This window comes from Globicephala melas, chromosome 10 (genome assembly GCF_963455315.2).
Source record: "Globicephala melas chromosome 10, mGloMel1.2, whole genome shotgun sequence".
NCBI lineage: Eukaryota > Metazoa > Chordata > Mammalia > Artiodactyla > Delphinidae > Globicephala > Globicephala melas.
The window spans coordinates 41,336,449-41,357,985 of record NC_083323.1 but is presented as its reverse complement, the minus strand read 5'-3'; the positions used below and the strand labels follow the sequence as shown (position 1 = coordinate 41,357,985).

Here is a 21,537-nt window from a genome sequence, read left to right as displayed (position 1 = left end):
AACCTCCCAAATGTCCCTTTAGCATGTAAACTTTCATTGCAACGTTTTCAGTGTCCCATGTGTTTCTGTGATGTAATTCCTTGAGTCTTAAATTTCTCTGGAAAGATGCACTGAATACACCTTTTGGCAAATACTGAATGGCTGAATGTTAAAATCAACAGGAGCATGAGAAGTTTAGAGACATTAGAATGAATCTGAACTTTAATAGAAGAGTTTGAATTATCACTATAATAATATTAAAAATTTAAGTAGTCACATTTTAAGATGACAGTGCACAAAGAAAACTAGTCTAGCTTTGTCAGCTGCTTGATTGCTTCCATGTCACTAAAATGCCTATTGTGATGCTAAATACACACTCACTTTCAGTGAGAATATAAGTTAGAAAACAACAATTTTTCAGCAGCTTATATTGACTTTGAACCAGTGTTTCTGTTTACAGTCCAGCTTCTTATTACTTTCTTTTGAGGTGACTATTGCCTTTAATCCCTTAGCCTTTCTAGGGTTTTATAACATATTCTGGTTTGCTTCTCATTGGTGTTCTCCTCTGGAGACATTTGGGTTTTAGCGCTTTGCTTTTCATCTTTCAAGTATTTGTTGCTATCTCTTGTTCATTGATATTCTCTTCTCAAAATCTAGGGATCATTAGTACCCGCAAGTACATTTCTTGATAATAACCATCTTATAGTATTGCAAGGAGGCTTGAGTTTAAAAATAAGAATTATACAATCTTCTCAGAATTTTATAGTTTGAACTAGGGTCTTAAAGCTACAAAAAAATAACATGTTATAAAAATATAGTATTTTTCTTCCAGAGGTTTACAATGAAAAGGTGATAGAAGTTACTCTTCTTTATCATGCAGAAAAAAAATTTCCCCTATCCTTGTTAAAAAAAAGTTGTACTTTAGAACTAGTTTGGAAATCACTCATTGCCATAGTCCTAGCAAGGATTTGAAATGTGAGTAAAAATACGTCTCAGGAACACAGATGTATTAACTATAGAGAAGGTAATAAAATTGCTTAAGAAAACTTTCTAGTTGGAATTTTAAAGAAAATATTTCCTATCAAAGCTGTTCTTTGGCTGTGCTGTACTTCTCTTTGGGCTCAAAAAATCATTTTCAATTATTGCATTAATGTCTACTGGGTACCTTAAGAAACAGTTTAGGAGCATTTGAATGTTTGTGTTCAGACTGTCTGATGTTTTGGACTGGAAATATTTTAGTCTAGAAATATTTTAAGTTACTTCAAACTGTATGATAGAGTGGAATTGGGCCCTTCATTGCATAATGCTTTAAAAGCACCAACTTAAATGTATAAAGCAGAAAATATCTGAATCAAGCTTGTAAGTACTGAATATATTAAATGTTTGGAACTATGAGCATTAAGAGTGAATGCATTAGTGATCTAAAGCAGTAATCACTTAGAACAGTTTAAGAACCTCAGTAATATACATATGTCAAACATTTGCCATCAAATGCCTTGAAATCATTGGTATTCAAGATTCATTGCATTGATCAGTTCCAAAACAAGCATTATATAAGCAGCTAGGTTCTGTTCATTTCAGAGAATATCAAGATGTTATGACATGAATATAGTAAGAAATGAGGTTGCTGTTTCTTTTTAAAGCAACTCAGCTTTAAAAGCATAACAAATAAGGCATCATAAAGAACGTTTATGTTATACTTTACAGTGTATAAAACTCTTTCACATATGTTGTTTGATTTAATCTATAGTAATCTTGTGAGGAAAGTAAAGCTGAGCTTAAAAAGCTGAGCTTCTACCCATGGTAGGCTATGTGTCTGGCCTGCTCTACAGCTGTTGTAATTCCAAAATTCTACCTGATGCTGCTGTAGGATCCAAATCTTTGTGGTTCTCTGACTGCCTTCTTTTTTATATGATTGTTATTTGGCTTTGCTATTCTTTATTGTAATTTAAAAAATTACTTTTCTTTTACTTGTGGAACAAAAGAGAGTGATATGTTTGATGTAAAATTCTGCTAATGTATTTTAAAAACTCACAAAAGATTGTTTATTGTCCAAGGCATAAACTAGCATGAGATCTAAAATGAAAAACATTTCTTTATTTTTCATACAGTTTCTTAAAATTGAAAATGAAAGTTGTCTTAATTATTTAAAATTTTGTCTTATAGATACTATATTTCGAAAGGTGCTATTGTGGATCAACTTGGAGGAGACCTAAATTCAACTCCATTGCACTGGGCCACAAGGTTTAAATTTAATTCTGGATTTTTTTTTCCCCTTTGGTTCCTTTAGCAATCTATAACTAAGTAGCTTTAAAAAGAATATGAGGAAGTGAATGGGAGAACTTGTTATGCCAGTAATTAATATCAATAATGTGCTAATGTATTGCTGTCCAGTGTTACCTGCATTGGAAGCAAAGTTTATTGTCCAAAGTGTCCTTAAGGAATTAACCATGCTGATATTAATCCAGTTAATTATAAGATGGTGTTAAACTTTGGAATACTTTTGCAGCCTACATATGTTTACAGTGAAAGAAGTATCTAGTTCATGGGACAATTAAGGTCATATTGGAATAGGATTAATAGAATATAGTAACTATTTATTACATATTTAAAGAAGTTATGAGTGTCTATAAATTTTCAAAAACCGTTTATACCAGTTAAGACTTAAGAACATAAAATCCTAAATGTGTCTTGACATATACCTATTTTAAAATAACATAAAATAAGATTTGTGTAATCTTTTCCACCATTACCCTATTTTTTAAAAAAAGATCTTTCCAGAGTTTCTTGTTTGAAATAACTTTATATATTTAAGTGTTTATTCTTTTACGTTTTAGACAAGGCCATCTATCTATGGTCGTGCAACTAATGAAATATGGTGCAGATCCTTCATTAATTGACGGAGAAGGATGTAGCTGTATTCATCTGGCTGCCCAGTTTGGACATACCTCAATTGTTGCTTATCTCATAGCAAAAGGACAGGTAAAAAAAAGTCACAATGGGGTAGATTTTAACCAAACGTTCTTCATGGTTTAAATACCTAATATTATTGGTGTTAACAAGTGTAACAGTCTAGTGATATTTAAATAGTACTTTCTGATGGATGAGGAGAATAAATAAATATATAGTTAGTTTGATATTGAGCTGTTTAATGTAGTTAACATAAAAATATGAAAACCAGTTATGATCTAGATAATGATCCATTAAGGTGGGTTTTTTTAATTTCCAGTAGTGACAGAGATGAATTCCAGAAAGTAAGGGAGAAATTTTAAGTATCTATTTTTTTCCCTTAATTACATCTTTTGAATATATCATCTGAATTCATTTAAACTTTTTTGAACATATTACTGGTTATTTTCTGTATTAAGTCCCTCTCAAGGGGGATACATTCCTTAAGTCATTTTCTCTGTTTCTGCTATATAAGATACTGCTTCTTACATGTCAGAAAAATTCTCATGATTTAAGTGATTCTTCCTGATTTCTACTGAATATGTAGTGACTATAATCATATTAAATATTATCAGTTTCTGTGTACCATGATTTTCATTTGTTTCAATAACATGTATTTTGTTAAAAGTAATGTCACTCAGTTTTTCTTTCATGAGTTTTCTCTCATTGTACTTAAACATTAGTTTTATAGCTAAGGAACTTATCATAAGAGAAAGACAAATGATTTTAATTCAGTGCTATTAACATATATTTGTTATTTCAATTTAAAATATTAGATTTAGAATTTGAATAGTATTTATTTTATGAATCCTTTAAGGTATTTGCTGTTGGCAGTGACAGTCAGTGACAGTTGTGTGTTGTACACTATTGCTAAGGAAAAGAGGCATAGACTGGTTAAATTAATTGCTGGAAGGGGGAGTTTATTATCCATTACTGTGTAAACAGACTACCCCCTAAATATAATGGCTTTAGAACACAACCAACCATTGTATTTCACAATTCTGTGGGTTGACTGGGCTTGGCTGGGTGGTTCCTCTTGTGATAATGGCAGGGGGCTGCAGTCGTCTGGGGGCTCAACTGGGCTGGAGGATGGCTCACTTGCATACCTTATATCTTGATAGGAATGGCTAAAAGGCTGGGCTCAGTTGACAGCTAGGCCTCTCTCTTTTTCCCCATGCAGTCTTAGAATTTCTTCTCCAAGATACCCCTCCATGTGGTCTCTCTAGCAGGGAAGCCAGACTTCCTACATGGTGGCTCAGAGTGCCCAAAAGAGCAAGAGCAGAAGCTGTCTGACGTTTTGAACTGGCATAACAGCATTTCTGCTCCATTCTGTCAGTTAAAGCAAGTAACAGTGCCAGCGCATGTTCATTGAGGGAGCACAAGGGCGTGAATACTGGGAAGGGAGGTTTATTAGGGGCCATCTTTGGAGACCAGCTACCACAAGGGATCATCTTTGTTCTCCTACGGTTCCTTCTAGGCTGGCAGTTGAAGCAGTAGATGGCGCTGTTGCACGTGGCATTGTCTTCAGTGGCCTTCTGTATTACAGATATAAGTCTACAATACATGTTCACTTTTTTCCTTCCAGTTTTTAACTGGGTAGGAAAAGTGGTGTAAAGTTTTCACTATTTTTGTTAGCTTATTGATTTTGGAGTTTGGATGTTTCAGTAATCATTTTAACTCTGACATAGTATGTAGGCTATAAAATTCTTCAAGGGCAGAGATTTTTGTCACAGTACCGCTTGTGCAGTAAATGCATGATAATGTTAATAAATGTCTGACAAGTAGTTTTCTTTTTCATGAGTAAGAGTTTTTTTTTCTGCTTAGAAAAGTAACACATACTTACTGTAAAATATTCAAACATAATAGAAGAGTATGACTTAGAGAATGAAATCCCACCTCTTCCTTTACCTCCTCTCCCCACTGAGATCACTTCCTTTAACAGTTTAGTTTATATTTTTCCAGACTGTTTTTCAATCTATATGCTAAAATATTGTAAAAGAAAACCGCTCTAATGTGCATTACATTATACTTGAAATGGATACCAAAGTCCTTCTCTGGCCTATTGAACCATGTGTGGTCTAGCCCTGGATACCTCTGATTTCATCTTCTGTCATCTCCCCCTCACTACTGCTTTAACCACACCCGTCTTCTTGCTGTTCGTTGAACAGCTCTGATAAGCTTCTGTCTTAGGGCCTTTGTGCTTGCTCTTTTCTTCTGCTTGGTAATTCTTTCCTCAGTCACACAGTTCTCTTTTTCTCCCTCACTTTAATCAGATGTTTGCTCAATTTTTATTAGTTCTGATTAGTTCCCAATTATAAGCAGTAATAAAATTAGTATATTTCTAATTTCTTCGTTCTCTTCCCTGTCTTACATTGACATTAGTCAATTATACTGTTTTTCTTAGTGTTAACTTGTTCTGATAAATTTCTATTACTTGATTTTTCAGCTTTAAATAATATCCTTTGGCTCATAGCTATTACAGATTAGGTACTCATTATACTTTCTTTTCAGCCTTTTTCCATTTCCCCCCCATTTTTGGTTAATTTTATCAAATTTACATTCTTAGGGCTTGTGACATTTCCATTCAGTTTGTCATTCTATTCTTCACAATTGTTTCATGTTAGTTATACTGTTAAATATATTCAGTGCTCACTACCAATTCTTTTGGATGATTTTCAGGGAAAAAAAGGGGAAAATGCTAAGTAATGGAGCCCTGTTGATCATGGAATTACCATAACCTTTTGATCTGGGCTTGTTAATTCTTCCTAATAGAGAATACTCATACGTCCAGGCTGAACTTGGAAAAGAAGTACCAAGTTTTAAATCCCGACCCAAAGAAAGAAAAGGTTGAATTTCATTTTTCTTTTAGTACTCTACAGATGTGGCATAATTTTACATTTTTTATTTTACTTATTAATATTTTAAATACTGTCACTTTTTAAAAAGGATATGAAAAGACTTACAACTAAAAAGGAAGAAGAAACTTAAATATAAGAATTTACATGTTTGCTTTAATTGGACATCAAATTTAGTTGAGCTTTCTTCAAACCAGGGCAGTGAAGGAAGTAAAATAAGTGACAGAACTTAACTCTCGTCTAAGAAACAAGGAAGTATGTCATTTCTTCAGAGAAGATTTTTTTTTAAGATTTTTAGTGGAAAAAAATCAACATGTATAATGTAACTATTGAGTGAGGTTACATGAGATGTTCCCAACAACACGTAAAATAAATTTAGAAATAGATGTGTAGTGATAAGGCATAACATTTGACTACAGTTTTCATGAAAGAGACTAAAACTGATGATGTCCAAGGATATGTGTTGTCACTTGTCAATGTGGTGGTTCTCAGCATTTTTTCTGCCTCAGTACATTTGGATATTTGAGACATACTCCCATCAGTAATAGTAGCTTACAGAGAACTGCTACACAGAGTTATGAAGTGTTTTATAGTGTACTCACTATAACTCTGTCCTCTCTCCACTGACTGGTAAATTGGATAACATAACTTGGATAAGATCTGCTGGTTTAATGTAATCCAGGAATGGGAGATGGGGAAGGGAAGAAGAGGAAACTTAATATTTATTGAATGTCTGTTGTGTTCCAGGCTATGGAATTAGTTTGCTTTACACACATTATTCCATTTAATCCTCACAGGGGTCTTATGAAGCCATTATTTGTATTCACATTTGTAGGTGGGAAAGCTGAGTTTCAGAGAATTAATGTAATTTTGCCAGGTATATAGTTACTAAGTGGTAGAGCTAGGAATTCAAAATCATGTCTGTCTTATTCTAAAGCCCATGCCTTTCCGAAGTCTGGAAGAGTAGATAGATAAACATGTCTTTTCATTTAACAAATGTTTTTTGATTATCTACTCTTCTGGGCACTGAGAATACAAAGATGAATTTAAAATAATTTCTGTCTTCAAAGAAGTCCTCTTCTAGTTAATGAGACAGGTGCCTCAGGCAGATTGGAGTGGATCAGGAGAAGGAATTTTAGGCAAGTGAAACTGATAGAATCCCTGATACATCAGCCTGTCTTGAAAGGAGATTTAGATAACTTGAGAAGAGTTTTGGTTGAACAGGTAGTAGTTTTAATTCTAATTTGCTAAAAAGAAAGAAAAAGAAAACTAAGCAAAAGGGAGAAAAAATGCAGTACCAAGGAAAGCAAAAAAGTTGGGTAGGAGAGGAAAGTAATCATAGTTTACTACATACTTTGTTGGGAATAGTATTCATATATATTTATAGTAATGTAAATATCAAATATTTATAGAACCAGAATTACAGTAGATCTTTTCAGAGGAAAGAATAGGAAAGGTGCATATTTGTGATGGGGCAGTGAGAAGAAAGAGAGAATTTGCTATTTTACATATTGAGGATATGGAAAATATGCATATTTAGGGTAATGCCTAAAACTGAAAAATCAAAAAGTAGCAATTCAGGTATCATATTTTAAACATGTGGAGGTAAAGACCAAAATAATGAGCTAAAAAAAGTGAAAATCGTGGGGAGTAAGACAGGATTGCTTTATTACCTTGCTTTTTCACCACAAACTTTGTAGAATTAGTTAATTCTAAAAATATTTATGTGTAGTGATAGTGATAAAAAGCAAACAAACTTTTTTGAATCTGTTGAAGTTTATTGAATTTATTCTTTGTTTTAAAATGCCTAGGAATAAGCAGGGTTTTATTATTCCCTCCTATCATGAATTAGTATAAATAAGTTTTTCAGAGACATAAGTCATTTATTTAATCGATCCTTTGTGGGTGAAAGATCAAGAGTATGTTAAGATCTTTAAATGAAAACATTGAAAGGCTGAGTGAAGCTTCTTAAAAGGGAAAACGAGAAATAGAAGTTAATTAAATATTGAATATATACTTAATATATGTCAATTAGATACTTATATCCACATTAATTAAAATATTCAGTGATAATAGTTTTATTTTAAAGTTAAGAAAGAAAAAGTTTCATAAATCACCCTCGATTGAATACTGTTATTACGCTGGCTTCTCCTGTGATGTGTAAATTATATTTTTCTCAGTAAATTTGGCAGGAACTTAAAAGTTTTTACTGTCTGACTTTCTTTTTACTCTATCAGGATGTAGATATGATGGATCAGAATGGGATGACGCCTTTAATGTGGGCAGCTTATAGAACACATAGGTATGTAACCATTTATAAAATACTTATTCAGATAACTTTCAGCATAATAAAATGTAAAATAAGTGATGAGAAAAAGCAATTAATGTTATACTCACTAATATTTAAAATTCTTATAATGAGTACATAGTATATAACATAAATTACCTTTTTGGATGTTTTGAGTTTCTGTGTTTACCTTTATGTTGGTAATTGTAGTATCCTTAAGGTATTCTTCTTTTAACAATTTCCAAGAATGGAAGACGTTACCTTCTTTTTAAAAAGTGACTCATTTTTATGTGATTTGCATATTGGCAACTTTAACATACTAATTAGTAAGTTGCCTTAAATCATTTTTGGAGCAATCTAGATTTAAATTTTTAATTGTTTAATTATATAGATATTAATGACATTAATCCCTAGGTGAAAAATAATAAATGTCAGGACGAAGTGTGCTCTCTCTTCGAAGTAGTTTAGGTTATATGGTGTTGCATGTATTTAACACTTCATATTAAGAATGTTGTCTCATTACTCATTATAAAATTGTTGAAAATAGGTTAGAATAGAAGTGTTCCAAGATGGAATGCAACCACAATCAGTTTAGTATCTGTAATGATTTCTATAATTGAAATTAGGGTTGTTGTTGTTGTTGTGTTTTTTTTTCCTTTTCAGTGTGGATCCAACTAGATTGCTTTTAACATTCAATGTTTCAGTTAACCTTGGTGACAAGTATCACAAAAACACTGCTCTGCATTGGGCAGTACTAGCAGGGAATACCACAGTCATTAGTCTTCTTCTGGAAGCTGGAGCTAATGTCGATGCCCAGAATATCAAGGTAAAACTAGCCTGTATTGATTGTGCTTTGTGAAATGTGGTTACCAAGATGCGAATGCCTTAATAAAATATAGGTTTTTTAAGAGACTTTCAGAGATGGAAGAAACTTCTCATTTAAGCTCAACCCTTCCATGCAAGAATTCGTTTTGAAAGACTGGTTTATTTACTTTCGTCTTTTTAGTATTGGAGTAATTTTCAGATTTTGGTGGCCCTTTCATTAGTGAATTCTTATTGACTTTTGGAAATTAAATTACATAATCTGTTTTTATAGCTGAATAGTTTTCTGGTTTCTTTAAGAAGATCATTTCAGAGAAGCACAAGTTTATATCACAAGTATGCATAATAACTTTTAGTAATTTTTTGACTTGGTCATTGATTGTCTCATTTTTTTAAAGTTCAAGACCTTTAAATTTGATAATCACCTTCATGATGTTTATAGGAGAACTCCTCTCCCCCAAATGCTGGACTATCCAGGAAAAATATACCAAAAAATTATACAAAATTATCTAAGAGCAAAGCACAATTAACATTTACACTCTGAGCATTTAGGAATTTATAAATATTTTATGAATACCTGCAAGAAAATGCTATTGGTAGTCTTAAATTTTGGTTAACCATTCTCATTTTTAAAGCTTCAGAATCCACCATGTCTTCAGCAACAGACTCTTTCTGTGAAATGACTTTAAAGTTTTAAACATCATCTTTTAATAATGTGCATTCATAAATATCTTTGTGCCCATTGACAAATTTTCTTTCATTTTGACTATAGACCGTAGTATTTTCTGAGTCATACTTCTTAAATTTGTAAGGAATATGTGCTAATTAAATATGAAAGGAGTTCGAGTCATATAATAATCTAAAATGCCAATCAAAAAGTAGGTTATCTCCTGCTGGATCAGGGCATCTTTTTATGTTGCAATGAATAGTTCTTCCTCTATCTGATTACTCTAAGAAGAGAAGGTTAAATTACTAAAATAAAATAGTTTAAATTTATTTACGATTATAACCAATTTTTATAAATGAGTCTAATTAGTTAAAAGTAAATATCAAATATCTTATTGGAAACTGTAAGAAATTGAGAAAACCATGTATTTTCTTTTTTTAAAATTTCAAGTCTTCGTGTTTTTACCCAAAGTGATCAGAATGGTCTAGTATCTGCTAGTAAATGTATGGAAAGAGGAAAGTCAACTTACCATAGTGCCTGACGTGTGATGGGCGCTCTAAGTATTTGTTGACTGACTGAAGATTTGTGTAGTCTTGAGCTTTAACTCTAAGCTAGTTTTCATGACTATGCTAGCATAACTCTCTGCCGCTTCTGAAATCATAGAGAGAAATTTTTGCTTTTCCAAACATTTTTAAATAGGAAGTTCTGAAAAGTTCATAACACTGTGATTGGTAAATTAGGCTGACCCCAAGGCCTAAAGTATAAGAAAGGAGGAGTTTGACTAAACCTGACCAATATCCCCATGAGAAAAAAATTAATGAGATGACCTTATGTTTTATTATCTGAATTGCTTTAGAGTGTTATTTTTTCATCTCTTAGCTACTAGATAGCCATTCCTAAAGTGAGTCATGCCCCAGGAATACATTTCTAGTATTTAGTGTTATATTTTTGAAAAAATAGAACCAATTTTCACTACAGCAAATAGTGAGTCTCCATAGAGTTTGCCAAAAGTCATATAAATATATTGAAATTACATTTGTACCAAAGAATTATGACAAGATGACTGCACAGTTTTGGAATTTGAAACTAGTAGTAGTTTCAAATATACACTAGTAGTGTATATTTTCAGAGCATTTAAAAATATCTTTTCTTACCATATAAAATTTTAGATAACTTCTCTTCATTCATGAACTTTAAGTATTTGAGGTGTGGTTTGTAAGTTTAATGTCTTTTCAACTTGTACTCCACATTAACCATTATATAAACTTTTGATTAGTCTTAGTAAAAGAAATAATCTATAATGAATTTCAACAGAAAGGTAATGGTAAGAATGGAGATAGTTGAACTGATTTAAATGGTTCAAACCTTGTATTTTTAATGTTTTATAGGCTCAGCACATGAATTATTTGGTACCAAGATGGGATAAACTGGAATGCAGCTTCCTTAACTAGTACAGTTCATGTGACGACCTTCCAGAGTCTATCGTGTCAAATAATTGAGCTAATTATTGTACCTATAGAACTTTTACTGAAATACATCTATTTTTTTTGTTAACTTTCTTTTTATTAATGTTTTAATTTTATCTGACTGTATCATCAAGGTTGGCCATTAACAAAAAGGAGTTATTTTAAATATAATTCCTTGCTAGCTCTGGAGTAACATTTTTTTTTAACTTTTTATGAGGTATAATTGGTATATAACATGATACAACTTTCAGGTGTACAACATAATGATTTGACATCTGTACACATTGCAAAATGACCAACAAGTCTAGTCAACATCCATCATCATACACAGTCACAAAATTTTCTTTTTTCTTGTGATGCAAACCCTCAAGCTTTGCTCTTAGCAACTTCTGAATATGCACTATAGTATTATTTTTTTAATATTTTTTAAAAATTTTGGCTGCACCGGGTCTTAGTTACGGCATGCAGGATCTTTATTGCGGCATACAGACCCTCTTAGTTGCGGCATGCGGACTCTCTTAGTTGCAGCATGCAGGCTTCTTAGTTGCGGCATGAGGACTCTTAGTTGCAGCATGCGGACTCTTAATTGCGGCATGCGAACTCCTAGTTACGGCATGCATGCGGCATTTAGTTTCCCAACCAGGGATTGAACCAGGGCCCCCTGCATTGGGAGCATGGAGTCTTACCCACTGGACCACCAGGGAAGTACCTGCACTATAGTATTATTAACTATAGTTGCCATTATGTACATTACATCCTCGTGACTTATTTCTTTTAGAACTATTAACTATAGTTGCCATTATGTACATTACATCCTCGTGACTTATTTCTTTTAGAACTGGAAGTTTGTACCTTTGACCCCCTTCACTAATCTTCCTCACTCCCCACAGTGCACTGCCTACCTCTGGCAATCACCAATCTGTTCTCTGTATTTATGAGCTCGAGTTTTGTTGTTGTTGTTGTTTGTTTATTTTTTTTTTGATCCCACATATAAGTGATATCATATGGTATTTGTTTTTCTCTGTTTGACTTATTTAGAGTGACATTGTTTTTAAAGGAAATAAAGTCTAAAGGAGTTGCTTCAGTTGCTCAGGGAACATTTATACTTTCAGAGTAAAAATAATCTTTTTTAACCACACTGGTGTAAAAGTAGATTTTTGTTTAAAAATGTACTTTTAATGTAATTAAAAGGACGAAATAAGTATCAAATACCTTTGCTACTGGAATCTGGCTGATTCCTAATATACTGAAGTCTAGTCATCACCTTCTAGTGGAAACCATTCATTCATTCAACAGATATTTGTTTAATGCTGGGGAGTCAGTGTTTAAGATAGATGAAGTCCTTATTCTCTCAGAACTTATACTGTATTGAGGAAATGGACAATAAATAAATTAAAAACACATGCACATAGGCAAAAGTGGTCATGACGAGGGGTAAGGGGGCCACATCAGGTGAGAGTGATTTGTGAATACCTCTGAGATGACATTTGCTTTCAGACTTGTCTGATAAGGGATCAGTTATGCAAAGATACATGGGAAAAACCTTTCCACATAGAACAGTGGTCCCCAACCTTTTTGGCACCAGCGAACAGTTTTGTGGAAGACAATTTTTCCACGGACTGGGGTGGGGGGCAATAAATGTAATTCAAGCGCATTATGTTTATTGTGCACTTTATTTTTATTATTATTACATTGTAATATATAATGAAATAATTCTACAGCTCACCATAATGCTGAGAGGAGGCGGAGCTCAGGCGGTAATGCAAGCGATGGAGAGCGGCTGTAAATACAGATGAAACTTGACTCGCTTGCCTGCCGCTCACTACCTGCTGTGCGGCCCGGTTCCTAACAGGCCACAGACCAGTACTGGTCCGGGGGTTGGGGACCCCTGATGTAGAGGAACCTACACATGCAAAGCCCAAGGCCAGGAATAAGCTTACCATGTTAGAGGTGTAGAAATGACAGCTTTGACCAAGCAGTGAGACACTGAGAGAGAGAGACAGGTACAAGGCCATGATAAGGAACTTTAATTGTATTCTCAGTCATGAGAAATAGTTGGAAGGATTTATGTAGAATGGTTATATAATCTTTGTGTTTTTAATATTTTTTTAAAAATTACTTTGGTATTTGAAGAATGTATTGAAGAATTAAGAAAATGGAAAGGGGCTTCCCTGGTGGCGCAGTGGTTGAGAGTCTGCCTGCCGATGCAGGGGACACGGGTTTGTGCCCCAGTCCGGGAAGATCCCACATGCCGCAGATCGGCTGGGGCCGTGAGCCGTGGCCGCAGAGCCTGCGCGTCCGGAGCCTGTGCTCCACAACGGGAGAGGCCACAACAGTGAGAGGCCCGTGTACCGCAAAAAAAAAAAAAAAAAGAAAAGAAAATGGAAGGGATAGATGAAGATCAGTTAGGCTCTCATAATAAATCAGGCAAGTGATGATGTTAGTTTAGCCTATGATTGTAGAAGTAGTGATGGAGTGAAATGAATGGATTTGGAAATGATAGTTTAGAGTAGAAAAGAAAAGGTAGATTAGAAATGAAGGTGAAAGAAAAAAACATCGATGACTTAGGTTTTGGTTTGAATAACTGAGTGTCTTGTGATATGTATTGAAGTAGTGAAGATGGAAGGAAACAGACTTTTTTGGGAGTGAAGGCAATAGAAATTGGTTCTGTTTTAGTCATATATAATTTGAGGTGGTGCGTTTTAGCTATGTGGAATGTCAAGCTAATTAAGTAAACTTAATTTTGAAAGTGAAAAATTCATAAATAAATAAAAAACAACCAACCTAGATTTTTTGTCCTAGAATTTGATAAAGTCGATTCATAGCTGTGTATTTTTCCATTTTTCATTTTAAGTCTTGAGGAAGAAAATCTGGTTGATAACCATAAATTGTACCAAGATGGAGCCTGTAAATCTGGATATGGCTTTAATAGCTAGTAAAAGTTACATTCTTTAAAGAATATGAAAAATTATATTTAGTTATAATATTTATTAATTGGCCCTATTTCTTCTAAAATAGCTATTTCCTAAATAAAATTAAGCTTAAGTTTCTTAGAAATCTGTCTTGATATCCTTGTAAATTAGTTATTTGAGTAAGGGATTCAATTCTTTTAATATATAAACAAATGATTATTTTATCAAAATAAGCACTTATCTTACAGACAATAAATATTAAATGATAGGTGACTTTAAAATGACTACTTTGATCCTTAGAAGGATTAGGAATGGCCATAAACCCTTGATTAGAGGTTCTTAATCTGGGACCCAGCAGTGGATTTTGGTTAGGGGGTGGGTCCATGGACTTCTGAAATTGTTATAAATAAAGTATCAGCACTTTTCTGGGGAGAGAGTCAATGGCTTTTCATCAGACATGACTTAAATTAGTTCAAAAACCATGGCCCCAGATACTGGTTACATAGAATAAATTCATATCTTCTGAAGTAATAACAGTGAGGAGGGGGAGTGATTTGGGATACTAAGACTTTAAGAAAAATGACCTATGCAGTAATCCCTTTTCATGGTAGCATCTCATTTGTGAATTTAAAGAATATTTCACCCCCTTGCACATGCTTTTGGTTGATAAGTTTAGATGAACTGAGTTTGGGGAGGGCAGTTAATCCGAGTGCTGCCTACGCATTTATGATTCTTCTTTCTAAAGTTATCAAAGGACGTAACTTTTAGCTTGTGCAAAATATAAAATTACTGAGCTTTGTTAATTAATATATTGAAAAACGCTTATATGGTTTCTTGAAAAGAGGTAAGAAACTATTTTCAGAAAATATCTCTTAAGTACCCCACCTAGATGGTCTCCAAGGAATAATTTTCCTTAGTTTTAATAATGAATTTCCACCTCACTTAGGCAAAAAGTGATCTTCCACCTGCCACGTTCCGTAATGTTCATCACACCAAACCCCTGAAGAATTTCTTTTATTACCAGTTAGTTACATAGTCTATAAATACTCCATGATTCTTGTTATTACTGCTGTTGTTATTATAATTTACTATTTTGGCTGACACATGGAGTGTTTAAATATAGACTTGACTTGGAACCCTGGTTTTAGTATAATTCTTTAAATTAATTGCTTGTTTATTTTACCAGCTGAATAAAAGAACTGTATAAAAGTAGTCAGATGACTAGAGGAGTAGTTGAAAGATTGCTTAAAGCTCCCTCCATCTTTTTATCTAGGCAATCCTTAGGTGTCACATGGCCCTCTAGTGGAAGGGATGCTCAGCTGGACCGAGGCAACTGCAGGATATTCTCTGGGAGTTGTTACCCAAGGGATTGCTTTTATTCAGGTAATCTTTTAGTTTGGATTAATTAGCTGGTTCTGACAACCTAGGTGACATAGAATTTTGGAATAGGTAAGGAGATATCTTAAAACAAATATCCCTATTTGTGGAAGACCCACCTAGATTAGCCCATTTCTTATTAAATACTATTGATCTTTTTATTAAAGGATTGGTTAGGCTTTTTGTTTTTATTGTTGTGTTGTTATTGTTGTTGCTCTTGGTGGTAGTGGTGTGTTTATTTTGTTGTTTGGTTCTTTTTATTTTTCAGTGTTTTTTTTTAAAATTAAATTGTACTCCATACTTGATTAATAATTATCCCTCATAAGTAAGGAACCCAAGGCTCCTTATTTCTTTATTTTCATCCAGTTTTTTAAAATAAAATTTTAACATTTTTTTTCTTTTTTTAAAGTAATTTTGAATATTCATCCATAATTCTTGAAATTTTGGTAAACAAAATTATTAATTTTACTTTTCTGTTTAAGGAAGGATATAAAGAGTGGAGAATATTAAATAGAATAAAAATGTAGGTATCTAACTTGCAAAAGGAGAAATAAGATTTTAAATTAATAAAGGCAAAAAGAAGCATAGATCTAGAATTGGGGACACTCATTTCTTGTTTCTTACTGCCTTTAAAACATTTTAGTTCTGTTATACTCTTTGGAATTCTTTTTCTTGCAGTTAAAGGGAGCTACAAGTCTATAATGTAAGATTAACCATTTTTTGTTACTACCCGTGTTCTCTTTGGAAATTTCTGGATGGGTGAATGAATTTAACATGATCAAGAATACCAATATAACAGTAGAAGTGGAAGTTGACTTTTCTTTTTCTTCCCTGTTCTTTTCTTCAGACTTCGTTCATCACTGAAATTAAACTGAGAGATTTCTGGCAGTTTGGTATTACAGCAGGATGGTTTGTAGCAGTAACTATTACTAATGAAACCCTTAAAGAATATGAAATAACTGGATAAACTTAATGGTAGCCTCTGATCCAGCAGGTGCTAAAATACCTACTTTTTGATTACTCTCTAAGTTAAAATGCAAGCAAATATAGAATCTAGAATAAGAGGTATAGATACATTTTCTGATTGTACCTTGAATGGGAAGGTATAAGTAATATATGATTTAGAGTCTTTTAGTAATTGACTTTGCCAAATGTAAAAACAATGTTAATGAACTAATACTGCAGTCAATTTATTTTTGTGGAAGTGCTTTAAAAGTTCGTAACAAAAATATTCTGCTTTTCCTTTCATTTTTTTTAACGTGAATTTCTTCTGCTTATATTATCAGGGTGAATCAGCACTTGATTTGGCAAAGCAGAGAAAAAATGTGTGGATGATCAACCATTTGCAAGAGGCAAGGCAAGCAAAGGGATATGACAATCCATCTTTCCTTAGAAAGTTGAAAGCTGATAAGGTAAATTCATGACTGCAGATTTTCAATATATAGTAAGATTCATAAGCATATTTTCTTAGCATGAGTATTTACATTTACAGCCTTTAATCTTAGCATTGGCCAGTGTAATTTTTAAAACATTATTTCACCCAAGTAAATAAATGTAGATACCAAAGTTTAAGAAAGATGGTATATGTGAAATTGTTTAGATTTCCATAGGCTACTAACATAAGCTTTAATGCATTAATTCAGCTGGCCTTTGTTAAGTAATGGAGAGATAATAAAAGTTTTTCCTGTTTAAGTGTATTTTTTAGTGTAGTAATAAATTGTGAAAAATCTTAGTCCTAATATATATATATATCTTTTTAAAAACTACTCACAACTCTAGCTATAGTTAATTTAAGCTTTTCATTCTTTTATAATATGTCATAACTTTTATTAGAGAGGGAGAAACATATTATTCACTTCTTTTTAGAAAGTTCATTTTAGATCTTCCATAAAACCTTCAGTTTTTAACTGTATGACTATTGGCTCAGTTGCCTAATTGTATGATTTCAAAACTAAGAACATTTTCCTGAAAGGCGGGTCTGTATTTCTTAAAAATTTATTTCCTTAAAAGGAAAAATTAGCTGACAGTTTTTTTGTATACCAAAATAATTGACAGGGTATTTGCTAACTTGTCAGTAATCACAACTTGAATGGCATTAACCCTTAGATATCATATATGTCCTATTTAGGCTGCTCTAGTGGTAATACTGTTTGTATAAAGTTAACGTTGATATATCTGTTACTGGAACAAAATAAGTTTTGGGTAAAGGGAAATAGAATTGAAAACATGTCTCATTTATTTGTAGGAGTTCAGACTTCCTTAATGAGCTGAAAAGTTCACTGGTCCATTACTTAGACTTCAGAAGAATTTATAGTTTATAAACATGTCTATTTTCAGTCCCATATTTGAGACTAAGGAGCAGTTTTTGCATGTCATGTCAACTTTTCATTTCACTATTAGATATATTAAAAATAGTTATTTATTTACTTTGATGTTGCTCTGTCCTCTAGAATTTAGAGCAGTTTTGCTCAACAGAGTAAAAAGTGGCTAATTTCTCATAATAACTAGGCTACTAGTAAAAATGTCTTTTATTACTCTGGAAAATCCCATTGTCTTTATATGTTCATTTTGCTTAGTGTAAATATGCTAAAGGGTATTTTTTTAATGTATTGTCAGATGAAAATGACTTTGTAAATTCAAGATGTTTATTAATATATAAAGTTATTTATTATAGCAATAATGAACTATATATCAGGCTTATGTGTTTGGATATGGTTTCTTTTAAAAAGATTGCCTCATTAAAAGTTTAGCACAATTTTATTAACATTTGTGTATATTATTGTGATCAGAAATTGCGTATTCCTGGTTTTTTGGGTTTTGTTTTTTTGCATTAGTAGCTTTAAATATATTATGCATTCTAAAAAGGTCACTAGATAAAAATATATGATGGATTGGGGCTTTGTGTAATTAAGTATTTGTGTAGACTGTTCTCTTTCCATCTCACATTAGAAAAATTTAAATTATGAACATGACTTGGTTTGCTAGTGTGTGAAGTATGTTCTGTATTTAAAACTAAACAAGAAAACACCCAGGACTCAATAGCTTTTTACTAAAAATAAGTAATCCCAAAAGGAAAAAAAAGATATTTTTGGACAGTGATAGTAGACAGATATGAAAGGAGTCTTGATTTTAGAAAACTATTTTAAAAGCTGTTTGATTTTTAAGATTAGAAGATTTTAGGCAGATTTATGGTTAAATAAGTGTTACTTGCTTATTAATGAGTTAGAAGGAAATCTCTAAATCAGTGTTTCTCAGAATTTAGAAACCCACGATCCCTTTTGTTAACAGTGGAAATCTCACATGTATTACTTTTTAATGTTGTTTATTGATTATGTGAGAATAAATCTGGGAAGATGGAGTAGATATATTTTTTTCCCTCTTCCTTCCTGCCAAGTGCAACTAAAAAACCTGGACATTATGTACAAAACAAATATAGGAAGACTGAAGATGGAGACAAGGTGGCAGAGCAGGTAGGGAGCTAAGGATCCAAAGAATGACATGGTGGTGAGTTCCCTGCATTTTCTTTTTTTGCCTCATATTTCCCAGAAGAGGAACTGACAAAGCCAACAACCCAGAATCATGAATGGGACAGACAAAAAAATGCTCCCCAAAAACCTGCTTTTTAGCCACAGGACCACAAGAGAGGCAGCTTATTTAGCACGATAGAAACTTTTAGAAAATAACTTTCTACTACAGCCAAACACAACAGAAAAAACATGGCTCCACCCTGACTCACAACAGCAAAGGCCTAGACTTCGCCCTTACCAGGCTATAATGATGTGCCCCAACTTCTCTCCTGGGGTGGTATCAGGGAAGGTGGAGTGGAGACTTGGGACTTTCATCCCCACTGGCTGTTAATGAGGTCCCATCCCCTGCTGTTATCAGTGGAGACCACATAGGAAACAGTAATGAGGCACTTGTAACCCTCCCAGTCAAGGAGATACCAGTAGAGGTATAGTGGAGAGCTGAAAGTCCCACCTTTGCCTGTCCATAATGAGGAAACCCCTCCTCAGGTGTCAGTGAAGGCCCCCTTGGAATCCTGGACTTTCACCTCTCCTGCCAGTAATGAGAAGGTGTCTCACTTCCCTCCCCCTGCCTACATAAGAGGAATCCACATAAAAGAAAAGGTTTAAATAAGATCCAGTGTCTCATAATACCCAAAATGTCTAGGTTTCAAACAAAAATCACATATCAAACCAAGAATCGAGAAGATCTAACTGAATGAAAAGAGGATCAGTAAATGCCAGTGTGATGACAGAGATGTTGGAATTATCTGACAAAAGAATTTAACAATCATCATAAAAAGCCTTTAGTGAATACTTACGAACATGCTTGAAACAACTGAAAAATAGAGTCTCAGCGAAGAAATAGAACTATAGAAATAGAATAAAGAAGAACCAAATGGAAATTTTAAAACGGAAAATTATAATAGCCAAAATAAAAAAGAGTCAGTGGATGAGCTCAACAGCAGAAGAGAGGAGACAGAGGAAAGAATCAATGACCTTGAAGATAGACGATAAAAATTACCTGTTTTCAACAACAAAAGGAAATAAACTGAGAAAAACAAGCAAAACAGAACAGAACTTTAGGGACCTGTGGTTATAACAGAATATCTAACACTGATATGATTGGAGTACCAGAAGCAGAAAAGTGGGTGGAGCTGAAAAAGTACTCAAACATATGATGGCCCAAAACCCCCCAAATTTGGCAAAAGACAGACCTGCAGATTAAAAGTGGAGCAAACCCTAAACAGAATAAACTCAAATCCAAACCAAACACTCATAGTCAAACTTCTGGAAACTAAAGACTACAAAATAAAAATCTTGAAGTCCCCTTACCAGTAGGGGTAAAACTATTCAAGAACACTGGATTTCTCATCAGAAACCGTAGAGGCAGAAGGAGCTGCCACATTTTTCACGTGCTGGATGGAAAGAACTTTCAATCCAGAATCCTTTATCCAGTGAAAATATCTTTCAGCAATGAAGGAGAAGTCGACACATTTTCAGATAAAGGAAAAGTAAGAGAATTTGTGGCCAGCAGACCTGCCCTAAAAAAATGGCTAAGAGAAGTTCTTTAGACAGAAGGAAAATGATAAAAGAAAGAACCTTGGAACATAAGATCATGGTAAGCAAAATTATGGGTAAATACAGTAGACTTTCCTTCTTATCCTACGTCTTCCAAATTATGTTTGACAGTTGAAGCAAAATTATAATACTGTTTGATGTGGATCTAAATGTATGTAGAAAACATATTTGAGACAATTTATAATGTAAACAGGGGAGGGTAGAGGGACATTAATGGAGGTAAGGTTTCCACATCTCACTTGAATTGGTAAAATGATGACACCAGTATACTGTGATAAGTTATATTTATATAATACTTAGAGCACCCACTAAAAAAGCTATTCAGAGAGATATACTCAAAAACACCATAGATAAAATAAAATTCTAAAAAGCTTTTCAGTAACCCACAAGAAGTCAGGAAAAATAAACCAGAAACAAAGACACAGAACAAACAAAAAAACAAAAAATAAAATTATAGATTTCAACCCTAACGTATCAATAATTAAAGTAACTGTAAATGGTCTAAATATACCAATTAAAAGACAGATATTGGCAGTGTGGATTACAAAGTGTGACTCAACTATATGCTGTCTGTAAGAAACTCACTTCACATACAGGAATATTGGCAAGTTACTTATATGGGCAAGTAGCAGAATGGAAATGACATATACCAAAAGCAGGCGAAGACAGTACAAAAAGGAAAACTATAGGCATACCTCATTTTATTGCATTTCACAGATATTTTGTTTTTGTTTGTTTGTTTGTTTTTGCAAAGTGAAGGTTTGTGGCAATCTGCATCTAGTAACTCTTGTTGGTGCCATCTTTCCAACAGCATTTGCTTACTTCGTATCTCCATGTCACATTTTGGTAATTCTCCCAATATTTCAAACCCTCCACCAGCAAAAAGATTATGACTTGATGAAGGCTCAGATGATGGTTAGCATTTTTTAGCAATAAAGTATTTTTTACTTAAAGTGTGTACAGTGATTTTTTAGACATAATGCTATTGCATGCTTAATAGACTACAGTATAGTGTAAACATAACTTTTTAAAATTGAAATGTAGTTGATGTTCAATATTATGTCAGTTTCAGATGTACTACACAGTGATTTCACATTTGTATACGTTATGAAATGATCCACATTGAGTCTAGTAACCGT

At 33.2% G+C, this 21,537-nt stretch overlaps 1 protein-coding gene across 1 annotated transcript in view; it reads left to right on the top strand.

The window, feature by feature from the left end:
• ZDHHC17 (zinc finger DHHC-type palmitoyltransferase 17) overlaps positions 1-21,537 on the top strand; it is a 106,330-nt gene that overhangs the window by 47,990 nt on the left and 36,803 nt on the right. The window contains exons 4-8 of the mRNA XM_060305745.1: positions 2,146-2,223; positions 2,817-2,961; positions 8,021-8,085; positions 8,734-8,896; positions 16,601-16,726. Of these exons, the coding sequence (XP_060161728.1) occupies positions 2,146-2,223; positions 2,817-2,961; positions 8,021-8,085; positions 8,734-8,896; positions 16,601-16,726 (577 nt within the window). The remainder of the gene's footprint in view (positions 1-2,145; positions 2,224-2,816; positions 2,962-8,020; positions 8,086-8,733; positions 8,897-16,600; positions 16,727-21,537) is intronic.